Raw genomic sequence first — 16855 nt, forward strand, 5'->3', positions numbered from 1 at the left:
CTTATGAGCCGAGAACCATACACTGGTAACTCTCCAGCATCCTATGAGCTGAGAACTATACACCAGTAACTCTCCTGTGTCCTATGAGCTGAGAACCATACACTTGTAACTCTCCAGCATCCTATGAGCTGAGAACTATACACCAGTAACTCTCCTGTGTCCTATGAGCTGAGAACCATACACTTGTAACTCTCCAGCATCCTATGAGCTGAGAACCATACACCGGTAACTCTCCTGCATCCTATGAGTTGAGAACCATACCCAGAGTTAGACACTGACAGCATGCAGAATAACACACCTCTAAGTGCATTAGATGTTTTCCTCATGACACAGGTAAGCCAAAGAACGCTCCAACAGCAATGATAAACAACCCAAACCTCCAGATGGGTTGCTAGCACATATACAACCTTATCAAAATGACATAAATAAAGGCCAGTCATACACCATACCATAATTACAACACCAAAAACTCTGTAATTCACTCAACTAACCCCAAAATGACACTCATTGTGGGAGTAGCCAAGAAATTAGGCAATGAATGAAATGGAGGTTAATCCTAGAATTCAAGATGGTGGCCCTATCAGCCAAGGCAAAAAGTGCATCATGCTAGTGTGGCTTTGATTAGACATTCTGCCTCTCTAGAGCAACTAATGCTTCCAATCTCCCTTCTAATGAAAAAAAATTGTCAATAAGGATACACAGTGTTTAGTCCTCATTCACTTTTGTTAAGGGTCTCTTGGATTCTGACCCAATGGCATGTTTGACACATTACAAGAGCCAAGAAACAGTAGGGTATCAGGTCATAAATTAACCAAAGCTTTTTGGCATATCATACGGTCACTCGTATAAAGGAAATCACAAAAAAAATTCAATATCATTAACATGGTAAGGAAGGCCATTTTTGCTCACTATACAGCCACAAGCTTAAAGGGTTTAAAGACACAGTATAGTGTAAATGACTGGTCATCATCTTAGCTACACACAATCTTATAGAATTATAACTATTTATATAATGTATATTTTAATGAGCATCTTATCAAATTTTTATGGTAGGAATTTGTTAAATATTTTTTTTTCTTAAATACATAATCTACTTTTATTTTCTTACTCTAACATATACCGGTATGTCTCTTTTGTGATATGATATTATAGGTGCATTAATAGTGTGAAAATGTCTTTCCTATGCAACATGATCACAATAGCTTACTTTGGCTTCATTACTTAGCATCATTATTTACTAGGAGCATGATAACATAATATATCTGGTAAGGCAATTAGGATAAAGAAATGACAGTAATGGAAGGGACTCTGTTGCCTTTGGTACTGACCATCTTGTGTTGTACCTCTCTAGTCCGGCAACCTCGGGACCTGACCGGTGCCGGACCATGGAAATTCACCCTTTTCCTGGATAGATAGTGACTTGTGCTTATGCCTGGAAGCACTAGCACCACTTTCTCTGCGTCATGGTCTCTTTGAAGACATATTGAAGGGTTAAATGTCGTATAGTAGCTTCTCAAATTTCGCGAGTTTTTAATTCTTAACGTATTTTATTGGAACACAAAAAAAATAAATAAATAAAAATTTTGACGGCGGAAACTTGAATTTCGACGGGTTTGAACGGCCCGCCAACGTGCAGACGACGTGCATAATCGTGTAAACAGCGTCATTTCTCTTATGTACAAAAGATTCATTATTGTTTATTACTGAATGTCTTTTTTATTGAATTAATGTTTATGTGTGCAAAATGAGCAATACAATTCATTAATAATACGTAGAATATTAAAACACACGAGGAAATGACACAGCATTGTTTTCGTTGATTACAAAACCAGTGACTGACTGGTTCTACATATAAAACTGAAGAAAATAAGACCTTGGTTGTAGCTGTAGTAAAATTAATATGGTTGTTTTAAGTAATGTTATTTAATGTTAATAAATGGAACAATAGAAGTAGCTAACGATAATGGTAAAGAAAAAGAGAGATCGCATATGTAAGTGCGCATGCGCACACGTGAAAACATATCGTCATTACTTTACATAAGAATATGAAAGCAACACTTATTTACTGTTCATATATATTTTAATTAATGTTTCTGAATTTGTTTTTATTGAATTAATGTACGTGTGTGCAAAATTAACAATACAATTTATTAATAATACGTGGAATATTAGAGGAGACGAGACGGCTGCCGGCATTGTTTATGTTAAAGCTTACGAAACCAGTGACTGATTGGTTCTACATATAAAACTGAAGAAAATAAGACCCTGAGTTTAGCTGTAGTAAAATTAATGTAAAAAATGAATATGGTTGCTTGAAGTACCTGTAATGTTATTTAATGTTAATAAATGGAACAATATAAGTAGCTAACCATTAATGGTAAAAAAAAAAGTGAGACTGCTCGTATGTAAGTGCGCACATGTGAAAATATATCGTCATTACTCTACATAAGAATATGAAAGCAACACTTATTTACTGCTCATATATATTGAAGGGTTAAATGTTGTACTCTGTATAGACAAGCAGAGAGAGAGAGAGCAGCCGAACTGCCGGATGTAAACAAACCTTAATTTCCCGCGGCTTTTTTTTTTTTAAGGGGATTAGCCCACCCGGGCATAGGTCACTGACCCACATTGGGGCCTGAGGGGCAAAAATTTAATACTCCTGTAATAATAATAATAATTCAGATAAGTAAAAAAAAAAAAAAAAAAAAAAAAAATGCCTAACTACCTATTGGACAAACTAAAATCGTTCCGGACCACAGAATGCCGGACTAGAGAGGTACAACCTGTAGTGGTAAAGAGCCTGCAGGGGTGAAACAAAAATACTGGATCAAACTGTGAATTAATTATCACTACCTAAGAATCAGTCTTCCTTTACAGAGCTGTGCAAAATGTCATACTGCATCACCCTTCATAATTACGGTACTACTTTTGCTATGAAAAATAATCAATTAGATATTTCCAGGATAGAATATTTAGGCAATTTGACCTTCAACTTACAGTATACTGTGGGTTTTATTAACACCTATACAAATAGGTAACATTATTTTTACAATGTGAGATTTCTTAGCTGATAAGTTTTTCTATGAAATGAACAGCATATGGCTACATGAAGTAGTATTCAACAACCAGTAAAACAATAGGGTTTTTAAAAAACATATACTGTACATGTTAAACTGTCTTTCTTGGTTGAATACACAGTCAGTATAAACAAAAGCTACAGTAGGATTTATATGAGCAAAAATATTCTGCCTCAAGGTATCTAAATCATGATAAAGATAATATAAAGAGAGTATAAAATATACTACACTATACAAACTAAACTCATAAACATTATATACTATGTGTCTTAAGTACTGTACATGTATTAAGATTGATGAATAAAGCTTGAGGAAAATAAGTATTAGCTGACTTAACAAGTAATGAGTTCTTCTAAACAATTAGCATTTGTCTTCACAGATCTGAGAAACACACTTGCTGAATAAGTTCTTTTTATACAGTGCATCAATTTTCATTTGTGTTGATAATGATCACACCTAAAAAAAAACAACAGACAAGACTACCTGCTGCTGCTAGTCTGGGATACATTACTTAAATAATATGCCAAGTAATTCACACACGTACAAATATACACTATGTGAACCTCCTGTGCCTCAACTGATAAACAGTTGCATATTCATAATTAAAAAAAAATCCTTAAGCCGCATCACAGGTGTCAAGTTGCCTTTTTCTACCGTAAGTGTCTTGGTGATGATGACAGTCCTCCTTCCATTTGCTGAGGAATCAAAAGAAAATATATTTTTTTAATTTAATTCAATTTAATTATTCATTTTCACGTATACTGTAGTCAGCTTACTAGCCAATCTGGCAGTTGGTCTATTCTCTGTTACTGTTCTACCTTTACTGTCCAGTGTTTGTGCAGGAGAAACTGGAGTATTGTACCAAGATAAACCTGCAATGTTTGGTACTATACCAGGTAGAGTTACACTGGATAAGGAAAACACCCTTCTCATATCCGACCCAGGGGTTGAACCTGGGTGCAGTAATAAGAGGCAAGTAAACAACTATTGTATCATCAATAAAAATTCCCAATTTAAACAACTTATATTTGTGTTTCGACATTTTTATTTAAAATCTTTGTCAATTTTTTCCAATGTGTAACTGGTAGTTGACCAAAGGAAAGAACAAATGTTCAACCCTCGCATCCACTTTATACTGATGTTACACATCATTCTTTCTCTCCCTTCATAAATCAGTCACAATTCACCTGAAAAACTAAATACAGTGGTCCCTTGGTTAACGAACGCCTCGGTTAACAAATTACCTTCCATAAGAATCTTCATTTCGGTTAACGAAATTCTTACAAAATCGTGTCAACATGTTTTCGCTTGCTCACCAGCTGGAATATTAGTCCGCCAATACAGTAATCGGTTCTAGGGCTTAAATTCGTTCCCATTTGAGTAAATATCAAGAAGGTTGTACTATCCAATAATTTTCCAAGTTTTATATTAACATTTTTAGTCATTTTAACAGTTATTTAACATAATTGGAGTACAGGAAACTAGTTTTTGGTGTGCCCAACAGCCACTTGACTCACCCACAAAGGCGTCAGTTTGTATCTCTGGTCAGTGGAGGTAACATCTTGCTTGTGGCTCTCTTGAATAAACTATTTTTACAGTACCAATTATTGGTCATTCTGAAATTTTTTAACATATTGATAATATATAGCGCAGTGCAGTGTTGATTTAAAGAAAATAATCTTTATTTACAGCAATTAAACTTAAAACTTTAGTGTTGAAATTGAATCCAGCATGGGTCCAAAGAAATCTAGAAAGGCGATTTCAATCCAGGTAAAACAGGAAATAATAAAGAAACATGAACAGGCATTAGAACAAATGTGCTTAGTAAAGACTATGGTATGTCGGCATCAACTGTGTCGACAATTCTTGCACAGAAAGACAAGTTCAAGGAAGTGAAAGTGAGAGACAAATCTACCAGAGTGTTTAAAGGTAGATCCTTAATTGCAGAAACAGAGAGGTTACTTCTCATTTGAATTGAGGAAAAACAAATGAAAGGTGATTCAATTTCGAAAGAATTTATTTGTGAAAGAGCCAGGAAATTTACGAACATTTGAAGGAAGATCAACCTGGTTCTTCTGGCACAGAGTTTGAAGAGTTTAGGGCCAGCAAGGGCTGGTTTGAAAAATTTAAGAAAAGAAGTGACATTTTCAGTGTTATTAGGCATGGTGAGGCTGCCAATGCAGATAAAGAAGGAGCAGCAAAATTTGTAGTGGAATTTAAAGAACTGGTGGAGGAAGAAAATTATCTTCCACAGCAAGTGTTCAATGTGGATGAAACTGGGCTGTTCTGGAAGAAAATGCCCAAAAGGACATTCATCACCAGAGATGAAGCCGCTTTACCTGGGCATAAACCAACGAAAGACCGTCTCACTCTATTGCTTGGTGCCAATGTTTCAGGGGATTTCCGACTGAAGCCTATGCTTGTCTACCACTTTGAGAACCCCAGGGTGTTCAAGCAACAAAAAGTGGTAAGAGGACAGCTTGGAGTTTATTGGAAGTCCAACCGTAAGGCATGGGTGACAAGACAGCTCTTTAATGAATGGGCTGTTGAGGTGTTTTGCCTTTCTGTGAAGAGCTACCTAACCACCAATAAACTCCCTTTAAAGGCTATTCTCCTTATGGATAATGCCCCTGGTCATGACCCTGAACTTGCCAGAACTTTGGAGGCTCGATTTGACTTTGTCAAATTGTTGTTTTTGCCTCCTAACACTACATCAATTATACAGTCAATGGACCAGAATGTGATCAGCAACTTTAAGAAGCTGTACATGAAGAAAATGTTCAGGATATGTCATCAGGCAACTTCCACTGATCCTGATCTAACACTGGTACAGTTCTGGAAGACACAATTTAACATCCTGGAGGCTGTAAAATTGATTGTGTCATCATGGCGAGAAGTCTCCACTAGATCCCTCAATTCTGCATGGAAAGCACTGTGGCCATCAGCAGTCCATGATTTTGGGAGATTTGAGGAAGAAGCGGAGTTGGACAAGGAGATTATGTCCATTAGTCAGTCATGGGGCCTCGAAGTGGAGAAGGATGATGTGGAAGAGCTTGTGATGTCTCATGAGCAGGAACTTACTCCTGAAGACTTGCAGCAACTGGATGAGATGTTGGAAGCTGACAGTGGTGAGGAGGAAAGGGAAAGTGATGACCATATGTCTTCTTCAAATTTGAAGGATGTTGTTTACCACTGGGAGATGTTCAGGAAACTGGCTTCAAGGCACCCTGATGTGGAAACAACAGAAGCTATTTTGTGTAATGTTGAGGACAGAGTGGTCTCCTTCTTCAAAAATCAGTTAATGATCAGGAGGAGAAATGCCCCACAAACAAAAATCGACAGTTTCTTCTCTAAGAGGCAGCGGGAGAAAGATGCTACCCCTCAGCCTTCCACTTCAAAAAGGAGAGAGGATTTTCCTGCTGGAGAATCTGTCAGTCCAGAGGTTCCTGACATTTTCATGGAAGGTGACTCGCCTACCAAGAAGCAGTAAAATGCTTCTCCTCCACCCCCACTTCCTTCTCATCTCCCTTCTCCTCCTCCACCTCCCACTTCAAATTCACATCAGCATCATCAACCAGGAGCCTTCTACATACACATCTCAAAGTAAGTGTACTTTACTGCATTTTTTTTTTACTTTATGTAATTTTCGGTGAGCTGGAACCAATTATCCAAAATCCCATTGAAACAATGGTTTCGGTTAAAGAAATTTTCGGTTAACGAACAACCTTCTGGAACGAATTGTGTTCGTTAACCGAGGGACCACTGAGTAGTAAAACACAAAGTTGCTTTTTTAATAAAATTATGGTAAAACCTGACTTATTTGAATTTCAGATAATTCAAACAAATGTAACTTTGTTCAAATCAGGTTAAACAGACAAAAATACAACCAAGTACGTACAGTACTGCGTATTCTTATCAAATAAATTTATTGTCTGTTTCTCTGTATGAGATTATCATGCCTCTCCTGAAAAGTGTGCAACTGTTATATAACACAACCATTAAGCTTCTTGAAAAGTTTTACAAATTGTTCTACAATATATTGATGCTATGACCTTTTCTGTTGCTACCCTTTTTAGTTTTTTTTTAATCAACTGCAACCATACAGATTTTTTATTCAAAGGTGTAAATACATACAGTATGACTAACAAGGCTGTTCCACTCTGAACATATTGCCACTGAACATCTAATGTGTCTTTTACCTGCGGCTTATACTATTCAAACATTGCAATGGTGATTTCATGGGAATGCATTTTCATGGCTAATCATCCTTTGAGAAATCTATATACAGTACAACACAACCTGGTGAAAAATATTAGCCTGAGGAGTCAGTCTGTTACATATGATCAATTCTTGCAAATATTGTACATAAAGTTAAAGTGATGGGTTGGTTGTTGCCTGATAATTCCTATATCTTGTCTTGAAAACTGGGCTGGCAATAGCTGATGGTAATGATAGTTATTACAACAATATTACTCTATTTGATAAAAATAAATAAATAAATAAATAAATAAATAAATAAATATAAATAAATAAATAAAAATTTTTAAACTAATAAATTGTTATGTAAATTTTGTGATTGTTAAGTGAAAGCCAAGATTTAAATGCCAAGGTGCTTGTTCCCTCCAAGGTCACTGACTAGAGAGGAAGTTCACTCTCTACTATCATGCCTTTCTTTAAATTCCAGACGTTTGTTTATAAAGATACTGTTTTACCTGTGGTTGTCTGTCATCATCTTCATCCTCAATTAGTGGATCCGCAGATATAAGCAACTGATCTCGTCCAGCACTTGGCAGTAGACTACGACCACTCGTGCGTTTACGACGTGAAAAAACTTTCGCTATCTGTGCAAATTTCTTTCTTGAAGCTGAAATTTTCAATTTAAATTAGATGTGTTATCAATAAGTTCCAATATATCCTCGACATACCCACCACCTTATGTTAATCTGGAAACCTTATTGTGTTATCATTATACAGTGCAGGTGTTTAGTGTATATCTTTAAGCTGCAAACTCTATCTCTATGAAGCAAGGTGGTGAGAATAATAAGCATTCATAGACTCTCTCTTCATTAACCGCTGCTTCCTGCTGTAACACTGTGTTCTGCCATGGTAGTCTTTGTTCTATACCATCAAAGACTCTCTAACTCACCTTTTCCCATAGTAGCAATTCTTTCTCTGAGTGTTGCATCATCAAGCTGAGCCAGCTGCCCTTTACCCTCTGCTCCTTCTATTTCATCATCATCTCCAGCCTCACTTTCATAATCTGAAATATATCATAGTATTAAATACAGTTAACCCTCACTGTACGCGGTCCCACATTCCGCGTTTCCACGTTTACGCGGTGCCCTGCCGGAACCCAGGATGCTCACATTCCGTGGTGCGTGTACCCCTTTACGCGGAGAGCGGCTGGCGAGCCGCGCCATTTTTGGATCCAAACCTCCCGCCATCCGCCATGTTGTGTAAGCTGCGCGAACATGGTGCGCACAAGGTCGCCCAGTCATCAAAACATTACCAGTTCTTCACCCGCCACCCACCACAGCCGGCCCAAGTCAGTGATAGTGATAATTATGGTGAGGATATGGACTTATATGGACTTTGGGGAGTTTGACAAAGAGGCCCTGCAAGCCTCTGTGGTGGATAGTGATACAATTGATACAAGTGACACAGGTGAGGGCCAATAATCTGCCCTCTGCCTCGGAACCAACCGCCCATCCCCGTGTGCCCAGCCATTTTTTCTACTAATGTAAGTGTTAAAAAACCTAATATTATTTATATTTCTCTTTATTATTAATTGTGTGTGCATACCATCATAAAGTTAAGATAATATTTTTACTACAACATAGTTGTGTGTCGTCAAAAAGTGGAGTTTGGGGATCGGCCCGGACTCCATTTCAATTAATCCCATATGTTATGTTATTCACTTTACGCGGGATCCTCCGGGTTACATTAACCGCGTAAAGTGAGGGTTAACTGTAGATGGATAAGTTATATATTTATTGAGTCAAATCATCATAAAACATTAATTCAGCATGTATACCTGTATAGAGAATGCAGTTATTGTATACAGTTTAGCATGTATATAAACAATGCAGGTACCTGTACTTGTATATACAGCTGCTCCCTGACTTACGTCGGGGTTAGGAACCCAAATCCAGGTCGTAAGTCTAAATGGTCGTAAGTCGAAAATGCTTAAATAATACGGTACATAGAAAATCTAAAATGGGTGTCTCTTTTTCTTCTCAGCACAACAAAACTCTCACTTTTAAGCTTGCCAGCTATTTTAAAGTGAATTACAAACGAAAAGTTTGTCAGTAACAAGCGCAATCACCGACGTTGGGGCTCGAAAATACGTAATTTGACAAAATTTTGGTACGACTGAGGCAGTCGTATGTCCGGGTGGTCGTAAGTTGAGTAGGTCGTAAGTCGGGGAGTAGCTGTACAGTACTTCAGCATATACATAAACAATGTAGATGTACAGTTCTGCATGCATATTGGCAATGCAGGTACAGTACAGTATATGCTTCAACATATCTACAGACAATACAGGTGTATTGTATATGGTGGTCTTGAGACATATTTTTTTTAATTATGTTGCCAGAGAAACACTACAAACACCAGGTGTGATGCCACCACTGGGAATCAAGGACCCAAGGATAGGCTAAGTACATCCACTTATTCTGATACGACAGGAATGGATTATTATTAGGAAAAGTTTAAATCTGAAGGCTTTTAAGGGAGTCATATGATTTCCTGTGAGATTGATTGAATGATTGGGCAAAATATCTGGCATTCCATGATGCATAAATATTAAGAAAAGTTCAGGAAGGCTTTGCTGAATACCTACAACTGCAGCCTTGGAATTAAGAGAACACAAAGGAATTCAATGTGAAGGACAGAGTTTGGGGTGTGACTCATGCTTAGAACAACACTGATCAAGACATTCTGAAAAACTGGTGGCATAACTCACGGTCAGTACTGTAACAAAATTCCAACTAGATAAAACTGATTTTGATTGGTTTTTGGTTTTTGTTTTTTAATTAATTTAGTGTCTGCCTTGTCATAATATATTACAACCATGTCCTCTGATGATGCAAGAAGGTTGAAGACAAACGATATTAATGAGTGTTTAAATGTAGAGAGTGATGCTCTGTTATTCCCCACCTAACAGATGGTGATATCATACAAGTGGTGATGAATCCAAAGAAAGAAAATAATAAAAAGTGATAATAATAATGATGTTGATCAATGAGAAACAGTGTCTGTTGACAGGACTATGATTAATGAACTAGTTTCTGGTGTAGAGCAAAACAATTTAATAATTGCACATGGCATTTTATAAGCATGTACTGTAAAGAGTTAGTCCAATAAAAACAAATTAAGTGAAGACCCAAAGTTCATTAAGCAGTGAACATTGCAGCATATGTTTAAGTACTGTACTGTATACAGTATATTAATAATGTACTGTATATTGAACTGTAGTGCCCAACCAGCCCCCTGTACCATGCACTTCATGCACCATAGTCACCCCAGCAGACGTCCCCAAACACCCAGCAACCACTCCAGCAGACACCTCAGTAAACACCCCAGAAGGCACCCCAGCAAACACTCCAGCAGACACCACAGCAGGCACCCCCAGCAGACACCCTTGTCGGAAATGTACAACATCCTGTGTGCACTTGTGATCTCTCCTGGTAAGAAAAACTGCTATTATCCCAATCCCGTGCCAGGTGAGGACAAGAAATATCACACAACATCACTCTTCTGCTGCTTCTCCAAGACGATGTAGTGAATGATTCTTCATTTGAATTAATTGGAAAGATGAACCTCGTCTGCACACTGACTTCTACTTCTTCTACTTAAGGAAAAGTACTTCTCACTGCATGACCCATTATCTCAGAAAATACAAAACCCTACAAATCTCTCTCCCATGATGCCTTCAACCAAGCCAATGGTGATATAACCCATAAGGGTTTCATGCATAATGACATTACAGGTAACCCTGTTACATATATTTCTGATTACCTGGAAGTCTTTTTTGGTGCCACTACTCAACTGTTAAATCCATTGATTTAGATACACCTTACTTGGCCCCATTCACTTCAACATTCTCATGAACTATGTCTATCAAGTAAACCATACAATGTTGAATGTAACCTAACCAGCTACTATACTGACGAAAACCTACAAAAAACACTGCTCAATATTAACAGCCCTTTTCTATTCTGCTCATACCTGTCAAACCCTAAGTCTAGTTATCACACAAACACACACACCAAAACCAAACACACATCCCACTACCATAAATAAACTCTATTCAAAGTCAGGTCAATATCGAACCTTCTATCTTATGATACCTTATATGTACACAAATATTTCTAGATACAGTACTCTACACCTTGACCTTTCTATTTGATCTATGACCACCAGACAAGGTCTAGTAGGCCTTTATAAGTACAGTACTGTACCGTAGTGTCTATTGTGCATGTGTATGTCTGGACTATGTCCATCCAACCAGTTACGAGATCTCTTGTACATGATGGAATGAATAACTAAATGATGAAATGAATGAATGAATGAATGAACAGACAGACAGATGGACCAATTAAAATAAGACTGCTACATACCCGCCCCCCCTTAATCAATAACAGGGGGTATAATAATGTCAGAAAATAAAAATCTTCAATGGTCTGAGTGCTCTCAGAATGTTAAGTACTGCACTGTACTGGTAAATTTGAACATTGCTCATCTCTTTATGCACACAGTTACAAACCTTCTTGTAAAGCTGTCATGAATTCACGATTGGTTCGGAGTTCATCCATAAACTCATCATTTTGGAGGAAGAGAGCAATTCTCTCATCTTTCAGGTACTGGGCAAGTTCAGCATCACTCTCTCCCACAGCCTCTCGTGCCAGAGCATTCTCATTCAGTCGTTGACTTAATCGTTGAGGAGACAGCACCCCAACACCCTGTAAACAATTTATACTATTACTCAGGCAACATATATTTATTTGTACAGTACCTGATGTTGCTCACTAACTCCTACAGTTTCTGGCTTATCCCCATGAGCATTAACTTATGTTGGAGAAGCAGTTGAAGAGCTGGAGCTTGAGGCCTTCAACCACTTTTCTATTAGGTAACTCAGTACAGAACTAGATAAAAAACTTGACATGCAGCACTTCTGAACTCGAGTGATCAGTATTTTACACCTGTATACTGAAGACTGCTGTTAACAGTACTGTACTGTATACTATGTGTGTGTGTGTGTGTGTGTGTGTGTGTGTGTGTGTGTGTGTGTGTGCATGTGTGTGTCATACAACATGTAGTACTGTACTACCAGAGGACCTCCTAAGAATGAATTAAGGTAATAATCATTCAGTGAGCAATAAAGTCTTTGTGTGGTATCTAACAAAATTGGTGGCACATATCCTCAACTCGCACCTCTCCATATCACTACTCAACAAATATTATCTAATTATATATAAACATTATAACCAGAATATTTAATATTTAATACACATTCATCATTAAAGTACAGTATTATAAAATTATTTATAATCACACAAACCAGTGATTCACCTGTTCCGTATCTGAGTGACTAGTGCCTTCATCGACAGTGTCATCATCGTGGTAGGTCGTGGGCATGTATGGGTGCCGGGGCTGCTGGATGTTAAGGGCGGAGGGGCTGTATGTATAGAAATCATACTCGCGATAGTTGTGCTTTGAGGAAATGGTTCCAAATTCCCTCTTGATCCATTGTTTCCTGGCATGATGTGCGCGCAGCTTTTCAATGCGGTGACGGAATCTGGCCTTAGCCTGCTTCAGCCACGCCTGCAGCCAAGAACACACAGCTCCGACACACATCATTCACCGGTGTTAGCAACTGTGTATCAAACTCAAGTTCTTTTTGTGAATTACTTTTTTTTACATGGTTTTAGGGGTCACTTTACAGTCTACAACACTTTCTCATCTCTCAATACACAATTTTCTTTTAGATTTTGTTTTTCTTTTAGTAATTTAACCATACCTGAGTATCCCTGTATAATTTATGCAAAGATTTTAAATGAGCAAAAAATTATATTGCATTGAGGATATATGTATATTTAACATCCATTTTATAGTTTCTCACTCATAACCAGCAAAGAATACTATCCCACAATGGTCAATTTTTCCCATAACTGTTTCACTTTGGAAATAAAATGTAAAAACAAAAATATTATCATCCTCGCACTACTGCAACCATAAGGCATACTTAAATGGTTCAGAGAGACCCCCCCTGTTATAAGAACAGATAACAACAGATATATTACAAACATGTTCTAATATATGAGCAGATTAAAGATTCCACTGAAAGCACACACCTACTAAATCAGGTGGATATTCCTCCCCTACTGTAGGTGGTGCTGGTGAGGGTGATGATGGTGATAAGTGAGGGTGATGATGGTGATAGGTGAGGGTGATGATGGTGATAGGTGAGGGTGATGATGGTGATAAGTGAGGGTGATGATGGTGATAGGTGAGGGTGATGATGGTAATAGGTGAGGGTGATGATGGTGATAGGTGAGGGTGATGATGGTGATAGGTGAGGGTGATGATGGTGATAGGTGAGGGTGATGATGGTGATAGGTGAGGGTGATGATGGTGATAAGTGAGGGTGATGGTGATAGGTGAGGGTGATGGTGATAGGTGAGGGTGATGATGGTGATAGGTGAGGGTGATGATGGTGAAAGGTGAGGGTGATGATGGTGAAAGGTGAAGGTATTGATGGTGGTTTTAGTAATGGTAGTGATGATGGTGCAGGCGAGTTATGGTGAGGGTGATAGTGATGAAAGCAATGGCGTAAAAGTAACTGTTTCTGTATCCTAGTCTCAGTAGTCAGAAGTATATAATACACACACACCATTGTTCCTTCTTTCAGTCATGAAAGCTTTTGTTAAACGACCCACCTACCCCTTGTCTTTATATGTAATAAGTCATTTTTGTCCGATGCATATATTCAGCCGTCGGGCTGCAAAACCTTTTCAATAAACCGTTAATAGTTATTATTGTTATTTATTATTATTACATCACCCCAAGTGCATAAGTGCGGAGGAGACAGGCATATCACCACCCCCCACACACACACAAAGTAAAAGCAACTCGGCCCCGTTCCCTCGTGATGGGAAGGGTGAGAGCGGTTGTTGGGAGGCAGGAAGTACGTGGAAGGGGGCGGGGGGTGGAACACAAAGTAAACAGGACACCCGGAAATAGTGACCACGAGACCTGTACCCAGAAGAGAAGACCTCCCCACCTCCCTTATAAAGCAGCGTCACACACACACACACACACACACACAGGTCCTTATTTATATATACAATTAAAGTTAAATCCCCGACATTCACACGAGCAAAAAAAAAATTATAATAAAAGTCATATTCATGTGGGATATTTCTATTATTTGGATCATATTGTTGGCATATATAAAGCCTATTTTGTTGTGTGTGTGTGTGTGTGTGTGTGTGTGTTGCAGTAATAAACTGAGAACTAAATTAATTCTCTCGTTAACCTAATGAAGGCTGTGTTGTGGACTCTCTCTCTCTCTCTCTCTCTCTCTCTCTCTCTCTCTCTCATACACACAAAAATATAAACAAAACACAACCAACACTAAATACCTTCAACTGCCCTTAAAAAAAAACAACCTCTCACAACCTCAAACCTTCACAAAAGCCAGGCCCTATAAGGCAGACATAGTGCTGACTAATACACACCAATACCAAAAAAAAAGCTTACGACGACAAGGATGAGAAAGGAAAAATATGGAAGCAGCAAAAGCTGTTATGAACCCCCAGCATGAAGGTTAGACACACACACACACACACACACACACACACACACACACACACACACACACACACACACACACTTAGTGAAGTCCTGCAACTGAAAACGCAATAATGGGTCTAATACATCTATCAGTCAATCAGTCAACACGAAGGTTTTTTTTTAATGTTTGTTTGTTTGTAAGAAAAAATAAAAATAGGTTGTGGTTAATATATTCTTATGAGAGAAAAAAACAGACACTTGATTTTCATTCCTGGAAAAGTTCATGATGAAATATCCACTTTGACCGTGGTGATGATGGTAGTTGTTGTGATGGTGGTGATGATGGTGGTAGTTGTGGTGGTGGTGGTGATGATGATGATGGTGGTAGTTGTGGTGGTGATGATGATGGTGGTAGTTGTGGTGGTGATGATGATGGTGGTAGTTGGTGGTGATAATGATGGTGGTAGTTGTGGTGATGATGGTGGTGGTGGTGGTGGTTGTGGTGGTGATGATGGTAGTAGTTGTGGTGGTGGTGGTGATGATGCTGGTGGTAGTTGTGGTGGTGGTGGTGTTAGGTACCCTACCTTGCCCTCGTTCATATGTTAGGCAGCTCATGTCCATCCACACTAATGAACGCAACGAACGAGAGAGAGAAAGATATCCCACACCACTCAGTTTGATACATGCTTTCACAAAACTCTAAGTGTATATATATGTGTATATATATATATATATATATATATATATATATATATATATATATATATATATATATATATATATATATATATATATATATATATATATATATATATATATATATATATATGCAAGTAAATCACTGTATGTTGATGATGTATTATGTCTCTGGCCATGTAATGAGGACCTAAAAGCTTTCCTGCCACAACTTAACAACTTAGCCCCCTCGATCAAATTCACTGTGGAATTAGAGCAAGACTGTAAATTGCCATTCCTAGACTGTCTGATACACAAAATAGGTAACACTTTTAAGTTCAGTATTTATAGAAAACCAACTAATGTGTGTTCATACATTCATTATTATTCTGCCCACCATAATAAAGTCAAACAGTCAGTATTTTCAACAATGTTTTTACGTGCCTTGAGAATTTGCAGTCCGGAATTCATCGATGAGAAATACAAATATATATATAATATTGGCTCAAACCTTAAATACCCTAGATCTTTCATAGACAAATGCTTAAACATTACTAAGAAAACTTTTTATAGAACTGATCCCAAGCCCACCCATGACCATAAGAATATCTTAATATTACCATTTCACAAAAATTTCTCTCACATTCCTGCACTGCTAAAAACCTGGAACGTCAATGTGGCATTTAAAAACTCATGCACTGTTAAACAAATGTTAATCAAGAACTCCCCCAACAACACAATTGGTTGCATTTATAAAGTTCCTTGCAAGGAATGTAATATGTTTTACTTAGGCCAGACAGGTAAAGATCTTGCAACTAGAATTAAACAACACAAATACAGTGTTAGGACAGGCCAGGAATCCAATGCTCTGTTTGTTCATTTGAGGGATAACAAGCATTGCATTGACTGGGATAATGCCTCCTCAATATTACCATGTAAGTCAATTGACAGTAGGAACATCATAGAATCTAGTCTTATTAAACATACCGAAACATTCAACATGAATTTGAGTAACGGCATGTACAAGCTGGACAATTTTGTAATTAAGAAGATTTGTGATCAGGTGAGAAGGCCGGGTCACTTGACCATCTGACCTGACCACCAACCGTTGTGTGCTATTTTAAGATTAGTAGGGTCATTACCTAATACCTGACCATTGTGGACCTGGTCTCACCCTCCTCTGTATATATACACCTTGATTTGTATTACTCTCTCTAGTCTGTACTCACCCCTGAAGATGTGAATTACACGAAAGCGCTTGGGAACTTCGTGTTTTCTTCTTTCCTTGTGGTTATCAGCATATA

The 16855-nt window shown here is 37.9% G+C and overlaps 1 protein-coding gene across 1 annotated transcript; it reads right to left on the bottom strand.

The window, feature by feature from the left end:
- Positions 1-3163: 3163 nt before the first annotated feature.
- On the bottom strand, positions 3164-13207 carry LOC121854778 (CUE domain-containing protein 1-like). Its single transcript, XM_042349555.1, has 5 exons — positions 12654-13207; positions 11848-12043; positions 8227-8340; positions 7793-7944; positions 3164-3775 (listed from the first exon to the last, which is right to left on the bottom strand). The coding sequence occupies exons 1-5, from the start codon at positions 12939-12941 to the stop codon at positions 3731-3733; spliced, it is 795 nt and encodes a 264-aa protein (XP_042205489.1). The 5' UTR covers positions 12942-13207; the 3' UTR covers positions 3164-3730.
- Between the last annotated feature and the right edge of the window lie 3648 nt (positions 13208-16855).

The sequence above is a fragment of the Homarus americanus genome, unplaced genomic scaffold, assembly GCF_018991925.1.
Source record: "Homarus americanus isolate GMGI-L3 unplaced genomic scaffold, GMGI_Hamer_2.0 scaffold53233, whole genome shotgun sequence".
Classification (NCBI taxonomy): Eukaryota; Metazoa; Arthropoda; class Malacostraca; order Decapoda; family Nephropidae; genus Homarus; species Homarus americanus.

Bases quoted from the DNA above. Each gene is read 5' to 3' on its own strand.
- LOC121854778 (XM_042349555.1), bottom strand. From the start codon at position 12,941: ATGATGTGTGTCGGAGCTGTGTGTTCTTGGCTGCAGGCGTGGCTGAAG. The intron at 12,044-12,653 runs GTGAATCACTGG...AATTGTTTACAG, and splicing joins GTCACTCAGATACGGAACAG to GGTGTTGGGGTGCTGTCTCC. The intron at 8,341-11,847 runs GTTTGTAACTGT...GATATATTTCAG, and splicing joins CATGACAGCTTTACAAGAAG to ATTATGAAAGTGAGGCTGGA.